The sequence below is a fragment of the Lepidochelys kempii genome, chromosome 1 (genome assembly GCF_965140285.1).
Source record: "Lepidochelys kempii isolate rLepKem1 chromosome 1, rLepKem1.hap1, whole genome shotgun sequence".
NCBI lineage: Eukaryota > Metazoa > Chordata > Testudines > Cheloniidae > Lepidochelys > Lepidochelys kempii.
This window is the reverse complement of record NC_136380.1, coordinates 151,859,260-151,876,015: the sequence shown is the minus strand read 5'-3', so window position 1 is coordinate 151,876,015 and position 16,756 is coordinate 151,859,260. Positions and strand designations below refer to the sequence as shown.

Below are 16,756 nucleotides of genomic sequence, written 5' to 3'. Positions count from 1 at the left end.
ATATGCACTAGCCTAACTGAAAGGTCTGGGCTTGATGCAGGAATCGTATGGTAAAATTCTATGACCTGTGTTTATGCAAGAGGTCAGACTAGATGATCATAACGGCCCTTCCAACATTAAAATCTACAAATCTATTAAATGACCTCACTAGAATTGGCTGTATTTGATCCCTAAATTATAGTTACCTGCAGGGAAATGAGGGAAGGCCAGAGTGGGCATTCCTGATATTTTTAAGGCTTTCCCACCCCTTCCCCTGCAAAAAAAAAAAAAAAAAAAAAGGGGGGGGGGCAGGGAGATTTTATTATTTATCTTTTTAAAGTCCTCTTTGGACTTCTAGATTTGCTTACGAAATCACAAAAATGTATGTGGACAAAATTGCAAGTATGGGTTTATTGCTTCATCTGTCTGTTTGTATCTGAATATTATAAATTTGTTAGAATAGCGTTGGGAAGGTCTTATATATCTTTATAGAGTAGCCTGATCAGACGTACTGTCATGATTTAAAAATGACCATTTATTTAAAAAAAAAATCTCAGATTTAACTGCTAGTTAAATCTTTAACCCCAGTTTTTTATAAGTTGAAAATAAGGTTTATAATGTGAAATAAGTCACCAAGTACTAGTGATTATTTTCTGTAAGAAATACTGTAGTTATTTATTTATTATGGGTGGCGGAGGTAGTGATGCCTTTTATTAAGGTTGCCTGACACTTTCCATTATAAGGCTCTGTTTTCACTAGCTTATAACTTTGCCAGATTTTACCCATTTGGATTGAACATTTTCATGCAACATGTCTGCTTCAGGCTATTTTATTTTATTAAAAATTTCAGCTAAAATGGATCATGTGCTCCGAAGAACAAGGATAGGGAAAAATAGGTTGTTTCACACGTTAAAAAATTCTTAACTGTTTCATTGAGACACTCTTTCCATTTGTGCTTTGGAATAAGGGCTTGAAATTTGGCAGGAATATTGCCCTGTGTCAGTCTTTTGCCTCCCCATGAAAATTCTTTCAAATTTGGCCAGGGTTTAAGCCCCTGAAAAAAATCTCAGTTCACACATGTTCAATAGAGACTTGCAGTTAAATTCTCTGAATATTCCATCTGGACTGGGTATGCTCCAGTTCTGGGCTGCATGGGATGAACAGGATTTTTCCCTGCAATTGCAACTGTAGTTGCTCATGCTAGCCACCAGGGGTTGCTGTGGCATCTATCAACTGAACTAAGAGCAGGGAGACTGTTTTTCCTTTGCTCTCATAGTTCCCTCTGCTGGCATCCAGGACCTGACTTGACTGCAGAGCAGTGAGGAGTTGGTGGATAGGACATAAGGAGAGGGTGTAGTAATTAGAGGACGGTGAGAAACCGTTGGGGCAGGTTGCAAGAGGAGAGGGAGACAGGAAGTGGTGAGAGGGCTGCAAGGGACGGAGGGACAGGAGATGCTGGGGGACAAGTGGATTAGGAGCAGAGAGCAGGATATGGAAGATAGTGTGGGGAGGATAGGCACAGAGTGGGATAGGAGCCAGGTAGGTGGGGATGGATGGAGGAACAGGGAAGGTATAGGAGGGATGGAATAGGAGCAGAGGGGGAGAGTGAGGCAGGAACTGCAGTGTGAGGGGTTTGCGTATGAGCAGAGGAGGAAGGAGTCAAGAACTAGGGTGTGATGTGATGGTGGGGTAGGAGGTGGGATATGGGGGTACATAGGAGAAGAGAGGGGTAGGAGCCAGGGTTTGTGTGGGGTGCATAGAAAAAGTGAGGGAGGGGGGTAGGATCCAGTAGGTGAATAGGAGCAGAGTGGGAAGTGAGCTATAACTGAGTGGTGAGCATACAGGAGTAGAGGGGGACACAGGCTTATGGTGGATTGGGTGGAAGGGTCTAGAACTACTAGGGTACACTCCCTTCTAGAACCTGGAAATGAACCTAGGAGTTTCTACGTTCTTTGTCAGCAAATAGATATGAAACTCACTGGCAAAGTGTGATGTGACCATTCCCTGTGATGGCTTGTCCACATAGAGGATAACAGCTTGCTATTGGTACCAGGTATTTGGTTAACACAGGTGAAAGAGGTCTGTGCTGTGAATCTAAAGGTTCAAACCCAATTTGGGGGCAGTATGTTTCCACATAATAGAATTTCTGGGTTTTTTTCAGTTAATTTCCTAAATTTTCTTTAGGAAACAATGTTAAAAAACAAACAAAACATCTATTAAAAAGATATTAATGTTACAAAGTCAATCAGTAAAAAGTTAAGAAATGCAGAAGTTTGCTTCTGCAACTGTCATTCAGTCCTCTTATGTGTAGACACTGTAATACAGTATTTATTTACATGATCACCTACAATTCTTAGTACAGGATTTCTGCCTCAGTCAACATTGTGTAATGGATGAGGCTGTTGTATGTAGAACCCCTGTCTCATTTGTTGCGGAAGTTTGAAGGTGTCTAGTGAATGAGTAGGGAATTGCAGAAAGAGAAAGGGTGGTCTGCTGGTTAAAGTTGAATGCTGCCCTGGAGAACTGGATTCATAGAATATCAGGGTTGGAAGGGACCTCAGGAGGTCAACTAGTCCAACCCCCTGCTCAAAGCAGGACAAATCCCCAATTTTTGCCCCAGATCCCTAAATGGCCCCCTCAAGGATTGAACTCACAACCCTGGGTTTAGCAGGCCAATGCTCAAACCACTGAGCTGTCTTATCCACGGTTCCTATGTGATGCTGGGAAAATCACTTAAGCCAAAATGTTCATGGTCATCAGTTGCGTTGAACATTTTCTGGATGTCTAACATAAGACACCTGTGGTCAGATTTGAAGAAGTTCTGAGTTCTTGTTACTGCAACTGAAGTTGATTAGAGCTGTGTTTTGAACATATGAAGTGCAGTAAAAATGCTAAATACTCTGGAAAAATTAGGCCCTAGGTGGCAGAATTAGTGGACACTTCACCAGTTTGGCATTTCCTAACTTTTGAGTGCTTGACTTTGCAACCTTAACATTCTTAGATTTTGGATGTAATTTAACATTTATATTACAATAGTATGTAAAAGTTCGCAATCCAAGTTAGGCCCCATTGTTCTAGGCACTGTACAAACATATAGAAAATGTCAGTCTGTGACTCAAAGACACTACAGCAGGATTGCTCAAAGTATTTGACACAATTGAGGAATTTTTCTCTAGAGAAATATGCTAATCAAAATAACTACTTGAAATATTTTAAAATCTTAGTTAATTTTTTCATATGCATAACATGGAACATTTGTTAGGTTTCCAGAAACTTGGACTTTAACCTTTTTGTTTTTCTAAAGGAAATATAACAGTCTTAACAATCCTGTGAACATAGGCCTAAAACCAGCTTCAGGGCTCAGGTCACCAAAGATTACAATCACAGATTTACACAAGGAGAAACTGAAAGTAGAAACAACTCCTTTAAATGAGGACTGCCTGCTAAGTAGTCGAAAGCTGGCAGCAATTGAATCTAAATCCTTAACCAAAGAGGTAAGTTAGGCATATTTACATTAAATAAAAGAAAAACATAACACTAAGAATAATTGATAAAGCATTTGTTGTGGTTTTCCGCAGGTTTATGATGGGCTTAATGCTGTACCATCTTCTCCACAAGAGAAGGAAGATTGTAATATAACTTTGACACCAAAACAGCGTTATCAGATACTCATTGGTAAGATATCACCGAGGTTAGAACATTTCATTTGGCTGGCGTAAAAGTATTTATTAATAGTAATGTAATCTATACAGCTTAATTATTTGCCTTAAGTAGTATGTGCTTAATGAAAAGGTGGTTTTAATATGCATGCTAGTGCTTGGTCATCAGTCCTGCACCTCTGCAGACAGTATAGAGGTGCAGAACACTTAGATTTAGAAGAACTGGTGTATATCTCCCTTTGCAAACTAGCTAAAGTAAGTATACCACAGGTGTGATGGATATAGGTCACAGGATCAGGGCTGCTCATTCTCTAAAGCCCTGATGTTGCATACTATGTGGAGAAGCATTAATTTCAATAGGAGTACCCTGTCTATGGTTTTCTTCAAAGGAGAGGATTCTGGGAGGGCAACATAGTGCTATCAGAATGGAGAAGGATGGTGTCTTAAAAACTATTTTTAGACCAAATTTCAGTATGGTGTGGTGTGACAAGGAAGAACCCGTGTTTGGAAACCTGAATGGAACACCTCTACTAACGAGACTTGGTACCATAAATATTTCTCTGATTGCATTGTAAATATGTACAGGACATAAAATGTAGTTTTCCTCAAAACTAATAATACAGCCTCATAGATATTTTTTGTTGTTTTTTTTTTAAATAAAAAAACATCGTTTGAGCTTGGAACAACTCAAACGGTGTCTGCATATTTATGTGCAAAGGGGAAGGTAATCTTTGGTTATGCAAACTTCCTTTGTGACTGCTTGACTTTCACTCTCCGCACCTGCAGGCCCTTGGGTTTTATTGTTGTTGAACATGGCAGAACACACGGTTTTTGGAAAATTCAGGACTGGGAGTATGTTGGGGTTACCTATCAAGTAGTAATCCAGACTGGTGGAAGCCAGAGTGGTGCTGTGGGGCTGTAGATAGGCTGCTGGAGTCAGAGCTGCTGAACTCTGTCTGTCTAGCACACCGGCACTCAGGATGTGACCTGCATGCTTGTAGGCTGGTTGTGAACATCCCAAGTTGGAAGCTCCTACAGCAAAGCATTGTGAAGCACCCAAGGTTACAGGGCAAGTGGTGATACAACACCTTACTTTTCTGGATTGCAACCACGAACGCTGTCACACTTGCATCTTAATGCAACCAAATGCAAGATCATACCTCTGGGTACAAAGAACAGAGGCCATACTTGTAGGTGTCGGGGATTGTATCCTCAAAAGCAGTGACTCTGAAAAAGATTTAGGAGTCATGGTGGATAACTAATTGAACAAGAGCTCCCAGTGAAAAGTGGAGCCTAAAAGGGCTAATGTGATTCTTGGATGTATAGGCAACAATATCAAGTAGGAGTCAGGAGATAGTATCATCTTAGCATTCAGCATTGGTGAAACACTTACTGTGTCCATTCCATTTCTGGACCAGTGTCCACACTTTTAAAAGGATGTTGAAAAATTGGGTGAGGTTCAGAAAGGTGCAACAAGTTAAGAAGCTAAATCTATTTAGTTTATCAAAGAGATGGTGTCAAGGTTCCTTCCCCACTCTGAACTCTAGGGTACAGATGTGGGGACCTGCATGAAAGACCCCCTAAGCTTATTCTTACCAGCTTAGGTTAAAAGCTGCCAGCACCAAAGTGTTACACAAAGAACAGGGAAAGAGCCCACTTGGAAACGTCTTTTCCCCCGAAATCCCCCCAAGCCCTACACTCCCTTTCCTGGGGAAGGCTTGATTAAAAATCCTCACCAATTTGCATAGGTGAACACAGACCCTTGGATCTTAAGAACAATGAAAAAGCATTCAGATTCTTAGAAGAAGAATTTTAATAGAAGAAAAAGTAAAAGAATCACCTCTGCAAAAGCAGGATGGTAAATACCTTACAGGGTAATCAGATTCAAAACATAGAGAATCCCTCTAGGCAAAACCTTAAGTTACCAAAAGACACAAAAACAGGAATATACATTCCATTCAACACAACTTATTTTATCAGCCATTTAAACAAAACAGAATCTGACGCATATCTAACTAGATTGCTTACTAACTCTTTTTACAGGAGTTCTGACCTGTATTCCTGCTCTGGTCCCGGCAAAAGCATCACACAGACAGACAGACCCTTTGTCCCCCCCCACCCCAGCTTTGAAAGTATCTTGTCTCCTCATTGGTCATTTTGGTCAGGTGCCAGGGAGGTTATCTTAGCTTCTTAACCCTTTACAGGTAAAAGAACTTTGCCTCTGACCAGGAGGGATTTTATAGCAGAAGGTTAGCCAACTCTTACTTTTGCATAAAGTGCCATTGAATCAATAATTATGTATGCAGAAAGGTGGTTACCCTTCCCTTTATATTTATGACAGATGGTTAAGAGATGAGTTGATCACAGTATATTAATAGCTACATGGAGAGAAGAGATTTGGTACTAGAGGGCTCTTTAACCTAGCAGATAAAGGCAAAATAAGGTCTAGTGGCTGAAATTTGGCACGCATTTTTAACAGCAAAGATAATTAACCATTGGAAAAACTTATCAAGTGATATGATGGATTCTCCATCACTTGAAGTCTTTAAATCAAGATTGATGTGTTTCTAAAATATATGCTCTAGTTCAATCCAAAGTTATTGGGCTTGACCTAGTAATTACTGGGTGACATTCTGTGACCTGTGTTATGCAAGAGGTCGGATTAGGGGATTATTATGGCCCCTTTTAAAAAAACCTATGACTTGAGACTTAATAGGAAGGCTGGGAAGTGGGATGTAATCTGGAGATATTACATATATGTATAAGGTATGGAACTGAAAATAGTTAGGCCGTTGGTGGTCCTAGGGAGAGATGGAATTGGTTTAAACAGGTTGTTGTATCTGTAAGGATATGCAAGATCCCAGGTGTTTGAGTTTGAGAGGGAAGCAGTTACTCACAGATGTATAAAGTATTGTTAGTATATGAAGTGCAAAGTGAGTGCATGTAAAATTAAAGCTGAAAAATACAGCTGAAAACTTTGTTTGCATCATTTTTTTTCACTCAATATTTTAAATTAATTTATTACCTAACAGCTTTTCTGTAAATATTCACAGATAAGGTGATGAAACCATTCAACTGTTTTAAGTACTGGAAAGTAAAAAGCACACATTGCCTTTGAGCATAGTTCATAAATGTGATCACACTCATGCATGTGAATGCTAAGAAATCCAAATAATTAGTAACACTACCTCACACTGTATCAAATGATTGGTTTCATTAGGGAGTTGTGCCTAAAAGCCATGGCCCAATATTACCCTCCATTTCTGTAGTTTTGGACTGAGAAGTAACAAGTTGCATAAGTGGAGAAATAAACTCTTTTTGCTAATGCATTTGTTCTGTCATCATTAATTAAGATGAGTAAATGAACAAAGAGACTTCTTGAAATGTGATTTGAAAAGTGTACATTATCCATTTAATAAGGAGTCTGGATCAATATCTTGCCTAAAAAGCTGTGGTTCCTCAGGTATCATTTCTTAAAAAGATCATTGATATGTAGAAACTATTATTACATTTTTCATTGACTGTTATAATACATGTTTAATGCACACAATTACATTTTAATAAATTATCATTAGTGGTGCCTTCAGGCACAATAATCATATTTTACATTTACCTTTACTTCTTGCAGTATTTATCTTACTGTTGTAGAGAGGTGGAATTAAGATGTCAAGTGTAGAACAGAATTTTGAACCACACCGCTGCCTGCATCCAGGGTGGATGGTATTTGAATCCTAGGTTTTGGTTTGAATCTGTCTCTACTATGGTGGTTTTATTTATTTTTCACCCTTGTGTAACTTGATGAACCAAAATGTAGGATAGTGATATAGATTAAATAGAACTAAACTACAAATTTTGATTATGCTTCCTTAGTGTTTTTGTTAACTTCATATATATTCTAGGTCCATCCACCATAGACTTTGGTGAAGTTTGTGTGCACTCTTCATCTACGAGAAAAATGCATATCATCAATAATCTGCCTGTGCACATCTGGATACAAGTAGAAATTGAAAGTGAAGCTCTACAGCAGACTAGTCCATTGTCCCATGTGTTGCCACCTCTTTCGAAGACTTGCATTCCAGTAGTATTTCAGACTAATACCTTGGGGAAATTTCAGAAGTAAGGCTATTTATTTGCCTCTTGATTTAGGTATTAACCTAGGTGGCAAAGGAAATATACACATTTTTCACATAGATAGTTTAAACTAAATATTATTATAACGGAAGTGCTGATGTTTTGCATGTTATGAGTTGTCGATAAGTAAACACAAAGCCTAATTTTACACTTAAATCTTTTGCCACTGTAATTATGTTAATTAGGGATGAGATTTTTTTTACTGGCAAAAGTGTAGACACAGTTATACTGGCAAAAAAGTGCTTTTGCCATTATAGCTTATTTCATTTGGGAATGTTGCCAGTATAAGCTGTCTACACTAGGAGGGATTGCTGATATAGCTGTACTGAAAACCTTTTCTAGGGTAGGCGATATCACAAAATGAAACTCTAACAATACCCATACAGTTGCTGAGGAGGTTGAGTCAAATATACATGTGCACGTACAGAAGGAAGATAGAAACACAGGCCATCCTTTGAGGCAGTGTTGTTGTAGGTGAGCAGTTTTGGGGTAAAAGATTTCCAATGTTAAAAACCCAGGGCAAAGGTAGGAACAGTAAATAGTGGGTGAAATACTGGCTCCATTGACTTCGGTGGATCCAGATTTTTCCTCGGTGTGTTTTGTTGAGCTGTGAGATTCCAAGAGAGTCAGAGATACAGAGGTTCAAGACAAATGCTTCTTGGTGAAAAAGCAGTGATGCTTTAGCTGAGGTTTCTGCAAGAGGGCACTGTCTGTGTGCAGTTAGTAACCACCTCTGTTTAGGGAAACAGAAAGTCTTGTGTACATTTTGTAAATTAACCAATTACAGTAGAATCTTAGAGTACGAACACCAGAATTACAAACTGACCAGTCAACCACATACCTCAATTGGAACTGGAAGTATGCAGTTAGGCAGCAGCAGAAACACTAAGAAAAGCAAATACAGGACAGTGCTGTGTTAAATGTAAACTACTTAAAAAACAAAGGGAAAGTTTTAAAAAAAAGATTTGACGAGGAAAGGAAACTGTTTCTGTGCTTGTTTCATTTAAATTAAGGTGGTTAAAAGCAGTGTTTTTCTTCTGCATAGTAAAGTTTCAAACTGTATTAAGTCCGGGTTCAGTTGTAAACTTTTGAAAGAACAACCGTAACGTTTTGTTCAGAGCTATGAACAACCTCCATTTCCGCGGTGTTTGTCACTCTGAGGTTCTACTGTACCCTAAGAAAATAACCTGAGTCTGGGTCACAGGTTTCTTCTCTAACACGAAGTTGACCTGCAAGGCCCTAGTATCTGATAACACTCAGCAAAGAAGTGACCATATATTTGACCATTAAATTGTAATGAATCAAAGCTATAGAAGCGCATTTTTGTTAATGTTATGGTCCCTAGTATACTCTAAAGAGGAAAACAATTACAAGTAGTAACAAATTTTTATAATCCTTTTAACTGAGTATGCCTAACGTGTACAATATTTTCATTGGGTATTTTGCTCCCAATGACTATATTTAATGTAACTATATTGCTGAATATTTTACTATATATAAAATTTATTGGCTCATATGTTTTCTATATTACAGATCTTTCACTTACACAATAAACAACAAACATACTGGGCATGTGCTGGTAGTTGCAAAAGCAGTCTCCGTTGCCCTTGAGCTGTCTGCAAGGGAGCTGATTCTAAATCCAACTCCTGGTTTCCTTGCGGAAACAAGCTTTAGAGCAACAGTCAGATTATGCAATCGCAGAAACTGTCTTGCTGAATTCAACTGGAAACCTATAGTCACAGATAAAGGAATAGCATTTTCTATACGGCCAGCCAAAGGTATAGTATGTTTTTAAAGCTGTTTTAAGCAACATGCAAACAATAAAATGTGGTGTGTCTGCATTTATCTTAAAGATGGCTAACATCAAATGTAAAAGTTTATTTGACACAGTAAAATGTTATGTTTAAGGTTTGAATTAATACTACTGGAAGTCAGAACTATGATCAGACCACAAAGACCATAAAAGCAAGTAAAATGCTGAATTTTGATGCCCAGACTAATTTGCTTGTATAAGCTCTGGAAGTGCACCACAGCCCCATCCTGCTGTTTCTGTGCCACAGTAAACTGCTCTTCACAGCAGCTCTGCTCTGAGCTCAAGAGTTTAAACTGCTGACCGCAAGAGTGGAATTAGGCAACTATTTAATAGTACACAGCAGTACTATGCAACCATTTAGGATAGGAAGTGATAAAGAAAATCATGTATATCAAAACTGCCAAGGAATTTAGGTAGACAGAATATAATACCACAAAATTTAAAATCTGGCCAAAACATGAAGGTTAGCCAACTCTTACTTTTGCATAAAGTGCCATTGAATCAATAATTATTAAATGTGTTTAGGACCTTAATTTTACATCTAATCTGAAAGATGAAATCTCCAATAGCAGAGTCCTCTTTAAAACGGTATTGGAGTTCAGTAATGAAAGGACCCAGTTTACACTCATTCAGACATTCAGATCCACTGACGCCCAGTTAGGCACCTAACTAACTCCAATTGATTTCCCAGTCAAAACAAGGAGAGTTAGGTGTGCTAAATACCTTTTGGCCTCCAACCAAATTAGCTGGTTTAGGATAACTGTTTTAAACACTGCTTAGCTCGACAGGGAACTTGGAATGCCTCAGCATCTGGGAAGTAAGGCAAAGAGATTTTTTTTTTTAATTTAAGGTGTGAATGAGTTCTGAGAGTGTTGAAATGTTGTTGTCTTTTTAATTAATACTCAGTTATTATCCACCAATCCAGGTTTGCCTGTACTTGCACTCATTTTTGTATTATTTAAGACTGAGTTAGTGCATGAATGTGATTCACATGCTCAAAGACTGATAAATTGTGGATACATTCTGTTGAAGTATATTGATAAACTGGGTTATGCAGTTGTTATAAGAATTTTGAAGCTAGGTTTAATTTAAACTAAGTATATGGCTCGGCACCTTTGTAAATCAGGCCAGACATTTCTAGTAATGTGAACTGGTCACATGAAGTAAACTTCAAAAATTTTCCAAAATTGTGAATATTTACATATTTATACACATTTATCTAGGTATTGTAGAAGCATACAAAGACCTGGAGTGTGAAGTGGTTTGGCATCCAGGTTTCTGCTCTCCAGAAACAGGAGAATTCAATCTGTGTGTACATCAGGGAAACACACTTAAGCTAAAATGCCTTGCAAAGGTAATATTTAACCCAAATGGTTTTGTACATTTTTGGTTTTTAATCAACATTTTCTTGATTTAAATTTTATTTTAACCTCACATGTTCTATATCTTATACATTGATCAAAATAGTAGAAATTCTGTGACTCATTCTTCCACAGCACAGACCAGGGTTCCTGCTCCTCCCTGGTTCTGAAACCTAATCACATTTCCAATTTTCTCGAAACCTAGTTCTGGGAAAGGAAAGGAAATGTCTATTGTAGCTAAATACATCAGATCGTGTATCTGGGAGGTTTACAGAACTGCTAGTAATCCTTGCTGAATTAGAACTGGCGGCTGCTCCAGAAGGACAGTCTCTGCTTCCTGGGTCAATAAAGGGTCTATGAAAATTGTAATTCAGATGAAATCTGCGCTGCTGAGTGAATTTTTAGAGGTGGTTTGATGCTGCCTTCACCAGTAGAGCTCTTAGATTCATGCTCAAATGAGGAATTTTTTCTTTAAGAATGATGGCCAATAAGACACGTCCTCCTATTACATTTCCCACAGGCTCCCTTTTTCTTAGTCAGCTTGGAATGTCTTATTCCTGCCACTGTTTGGGTGGATGAATTGGTACAGCTTGTTATAACATGGTCTGTGCTGTGGCATACTGAGGCCTAGAAAAACAATTCTTATCCCACTCAGCTGCTGATTTCTTCTAAGGGTATATCTACACAGCAACTGATACCTGCAGTTGCCTGTGCCAGCCAACTCGGGCTTGCAGAATTCAGGCTGCGGGGGTGTTTCATTGCTGTGTAGGTGTCTGGGCTCAGGCTGGAGCCCGGGCTCCAGGACCCTGCGAGGTGAGAGAGTCCTAGAGCTCAGGCTCCAGCCCAGGTCCGGAAGTCTACACAGCAATGAAATAGCTCAGTAGTCTGAACCCTGCAATTCTGAGTCAGCTGGCACAGGCCAGCTGTGGGTTTTTCCTTGCTGTGTAGACATACTCTAAGATGCTTCGTCAGTATAGCACAGACACCCACCACTTCAGACTTTCCAGATGAGGCGGTACCATAGGTTTACAGATTTCTGTCAGATCAGAGATCAACCTACAGAAACAGAGGTGTGGTGGAGGGTATCCAGGACTGTGATTAGATCGTGTCATCTTGCCTGTCAAACAAAGTGAGGAGAGGAAATGCATGAGCTGTGCTGTTTTTGATCAAGACACCATAAACAATTTAGCGGGTAAGTGGGGTCATAATTTATTTTTGTTCACATAATTATCTGTGCACTACATTAAAAAATTGCTCAAAATATCAGCTTTTGCAAAAACTTCATAGCAATTTGATAGCCATGTGAAACTTAAACTGAAGTACAGTAATATAGCAAAAGTATTAATTTTCAAAGGGAAATAAAACACATTTTATTATTTTGATAGAGGTTTACTTTTTGATCTAGGTGGTTTGGCAAAAAGTAGATAAATGTTAGTTCCCCTTTACATTCTACTTCACTGTTTAAATTATGCATCTCCACGACTGTCTGGCTTATTGTGAAATCAAAAGAAAATTTTAAGCTATGTTGAATTATTTATTTACATTCAGTGACATGTTATGTTTGCTTTCTTTCTTTCTTCCTTCCTTTCATTGTTGTTAGCTTGGACCCACCAGTATTCAGTTTATGGAACACAGGATACCTTTCAATCATGCTCCTCTAGGATTAACTACTTGCAAGACAGCCATTCTTCAAAACACAGGACAAAATCATGCATACTACCAGGTGAACTGAATTATGTTGCTGTACAGTTTTTTTTCTTGTTTTGGACAGCTTTTCCTATCTTATTAGAGTTTGTGTTCTCAGTTCTTAGACATGTTCTCTGTGGTATACTAATTGATTTTTTTTCCCTTTAGGTAGTTTTAATGTTTATTGAACAAAATATAGTTACCCTCTTTAGAATCCTACACTCTTTAGGGGTTCATGGGACTACTTGACCTAGTTTCTCTTCCTTTAATAGTAATGTCTGTATTAGCCGAGGCCCTCCTGACCACATTTGAGTGTAGGATAATATGCTTGTTATTGCAACACTGTGTTTATTAAAAATAAGGAAACTTCTTAGGCTTACATGGCCTCTGAGAAGTTAAGCAGAAATCACTGGATAGATAAACTTCCCCTTGCAGGAGTCTTGTCCACATTTCTGCTGTGAATAACTTGCAAATAATTTTCACTCAGCTTGTATCTGTCATTGGAGAAGATGCTGTATTGGATCTTTTTGGAGTTGTGTGAAATCATAATTTTCTAATGTTCAGGAGTGCTTGTAAGGAAAAAATCAAGGTCCAAATTTTCAAAGTTGGCTTGCAAAAGTTAGCTGCACAATAAGATCTGGTACATGTTCCACACCTCTGAAAATCAGATCATTTATTTAGGTGCCTACGTATGGATTTAGTGCCTAACTGAAAATTTTGTCCTAAACTTTTAGTCCTAGATTAATGTCACAGAGTATGATGGTTACAGTAACTAAACTGTAAACTCTTCTGGACAGAAAATGTCTTTCCTAAATTCTGTAAAAATGTACATTTACAGCACTATCAATGTTTTATAACTACTATTTGTATTTGAAGGTTCTTGATTCGAACCCCTTGCCTGGCATGACTATCACTCCTTCTGAGGGGGTAGTACCTGTTGGAGGCCATGCTGATCTCAAAATCTACTTCACCCCCAATGCAGTAATGAAATTTGATACCAGAGTGGAGGTATTAAAAAAAAAAATCTGAAAATTTGAGTAATATCTTGTTAAAAGTATGAGTGTATGTGCATGCCAATCTATTAATCTTGCTATCCATTGATTCAGTCCAACATAATGTATTTTTTTCCTAAAAATGTTGATTATTGGTACTGTGGTTTTTCAAAATGAATATCTGTATATTTTTCTCAAAGCAATTTTTAAACATTATCTTATTATTTTGTGGTCAAAAAAGTATACTGTACTTGAGGTGATGAGTTTGTTATGTATACATATGGATGTGAAGAGTGTTCCTTTTTGAAAGTTTTGTTGGAATAGAATCAAATTCTAGAACCAAATAGAACCAAATCAAATCAAAGACAAACCATCCACCCTATAAATGGGTCTTTTGAAAGGATTCAAAATAATGACAATTAGAGGAAAGACTTAAAAGCTTCTAATCTGATTGATTTAGTCTAAGGGCATGGGTGTAAGATTGCCTTTGAGCATGAATTTATTTATCATCAATTTGTCTTTCCAAAGGGGTGTTTCAAGTTATTGTGTGCCAAGTCATTTTATCTGAAAAACTATCAGAATTTATAGTTTACCAAAACAAGAAATGGTAGGCCAAATCTTAATAATTGCCTCTCTTAATCCCAATTCTAGGATGTGAATTCCACTCTTTTAATAACATGGGGTTCTCTGCCTTCTGTACAGCAGGGATCGGCAAACTTTGGCATGCGGCCTGCCAGGGTAAGCCCGCTGGTGGGCTGGGCCAGTTTGTTTACCTGCTGCGTCCGCAGGTTTGGCCGATTGCAGCTCCCACTGGCCATGGTTCGCCGCTCCAGGCCAATGGGGGCTGCGGGAAGCGGTGCAGACCAAGGGACATGCTGGCCGCTGCTTTCCGCAGCCCCCATTGGCCTGGAGCAGCAAACTGCGACCAGTGGGAGCTGCAATCGGCTGAACCTGCGGACACAACACATAAACAAACCAGCCCGGCCTGCCAGGGGCTTACCCTGGCGGGCTGCATGCCAAAGTTTGCTGATCCCTGCTGTATAGGATGCTGTGATTAAAGACAAGCAAAATAATACGTTATGAATTATAATTATGTTGTTAAAGAAAAAGAACAAAATGAAACAAATAACCATTGTTTATGGTTTGCTAGTTACAATCTCTTCTGTATTTCTCTTTGTGGAGAGCTTTTAACAGAGATTACATTTTTGATAGCGGATCTACTCTTGGCGGGTACCTCACTACAAAAATTAAACTAAAACAGGAGTCACTGGTATCATAGATAACTAAAACAGTTTATAGGCAGGCAGAAGAATTTAACTGAAGGTTTGTTCTTTCATGGATAACCCAAACAGTTTATAAATGAGGAAAAAATGAGTAATCTTAAGTCCTATGAAACCAAAGAGTTTATATCAGTTACATCATTTATACATTTTACATTTATATCAGTTACAAAAGAAGCTATTCAAGGAGTTGTCTTGAGATAGGCAATTAATGAGTACCAAGAATCTTAAATCTGAATTAAATCCCACTATTTCTCTCTCTTTATCCAGGTGAGTTTGTTTCCTTTCCAGGTATACACAGTCCACCATCTTATGTTTAACAAGATCTGATTATCCGAGTAGTAGGTCATATTAATACAATCTATTAGTATCTTAAGTTGCAATAGTATTTCAATATTTCATAAAATCATTACAAGAACAATTTAAATATCATTCCTTGGCAGTGCTTTGGCAAGTTTCATGTCACCCACAATGCTGACGAAACCATGCTGAACTGGAAGGTTTCTTCTTCTTGATGCTGTTTCATGTTCCTTTCTGTTCTCTGAATGTTACTGTTGTTAGTTGTTTGTTTGTGTAGATGAACAGGATGAGCAGTGGTGAGTGCTGCAAAGCTAAAGGATGGGAGAAAATTTTGAACTGAGCAACCAGCAGCACAGTGTCTATAGTCTTTCCTTCCACAACCTTACTGGAGGAGGAAGGATTCATAATATCAACTGTTGTGGGCCTTTCATTGGCTCAACAACTTAATGGGATTACCTTGTTAGCAGTTTCAGCTCTACATATGCAATGTGCTACTACATAGGCAATATAGGGTTGTAATTTTTCCTCAACTTGATGGTTATACTACCTTTATCTTTGTGGCAGGAAATTCTCAGAACTTGAAAGTGAGGCCTGGTCTATTCTACTCAGTTAGGTCGATGTAAGGCAGCTTACGTTGACCTAATTGTCAGTGCGTGCACTATAGCCTTGTCACGCCAATATAAGTGCTCTACTACTCTGACATAATAACTCCTCCTCCACGAGAGGTATAGGGCTTACGTCAGTGTAATTAGGGTGACAGTGTCTCTGTAGACACTGCTTTCCTTACATCAGTTGTTGGGTATCTCGTCAATTTCATGTCTGGAGCCGTGAAATTGACAAGAAAGCCAGGAAGCTAGAGCTGATCTGCCCCCTGCTTCCCACTCCCAGCTGGGCTGGTGCCCGGAGGCTCCCCAGTCAGGGAGCTAAGAAGCCCAGGTGGCTGCTCCCAGCTGGGAGCAGGGATCTGAGAGCCCAGGGGGTGGGGGCAGCTGGCTTTCTGGCAGAGAACTCCATGGATCTGAGAGCCCCGGCTCTCAGCCCCCTACAGTGCCTCTGTTCAGTTGGTGGAAGCGCTCCTGGTGAGGTCACGTACCACCAACTGTAGGAGGGTAGTATGGACATCAGCCCCTGCAGTAATTACTGCAGTATCTGTACGTCGAATAGACATGCCCTTAGAGTTTTAATTCTTTTTATTTAGTCCATTTTCTGATATTTTCCTTCAGTGCTGTCCAGGTTTCATAGGAGATGAAATTTTGTTTTAAATGAATCTCAAAAGATTTATATTTTATATAGTCTTTCAGCTCTCAAAGTAGTCTTTTTAACCTTAATTCTTAAAGACAGTGACTTTAAATTTAAATAGCCATCCGAGAAGGCACTATCTCTTCTTAGCAGGCTTTGGAGAGGTACCTCATGTCTTTCTGAGTTTAGTAAATAAATTGCTTAAGCATAGCCAGATAACTAATTTTCTTATCAATATTTTTTACTTGGGTTACATTCTATTAGTAACTAGATATAACATCAAATGACCTTGCTATATTTGTACATAAAATATTGC

At 38.7% G+C, this 16,756-nt stretch overlaps 1 protein-coding gene across 1 annotated transcript in view; it reads left to right on the top strand.

Moving 5' to 3' along the window:
- Window positions 1-16,756, top strand: part of CFAP47 (cilia and flagella associated protein 47) — a 643,435-nt gene that overhangs the window by 43,158 nt on the left and 583,521 nt on the right. The window contains exons 12-18 of the mRNA XM_073358068.2: window positions 3,284-3,473; window positions 3,558-3,654; window positions 7,538-7,754; window positions 9,303-9,547; window positions 10,806-10,936; window positions 12,544-12,666; window positions 13,506-13,637. Coding sequence (XP_073214169.2) covers window positions 3,284-3,473; window positions 3,558-3,654; window positions 7,538-7,754; window positions 9,303-9,547; window positions 10,806-10,936; window positions 12,544-12,666; window positions 13,506-13,637 — 1,135 coding nt within the window. The remainder of the gene's footprint in view (window positions 1-3,283; window positions 3,474-3,557; window positions 3,655-7,537; window positions 7,755-9,302; window positions 9,548-10,805; window positions 10,937-12,543; window positions 12,667-13,505; window positions 13,638-16,756) is intronic.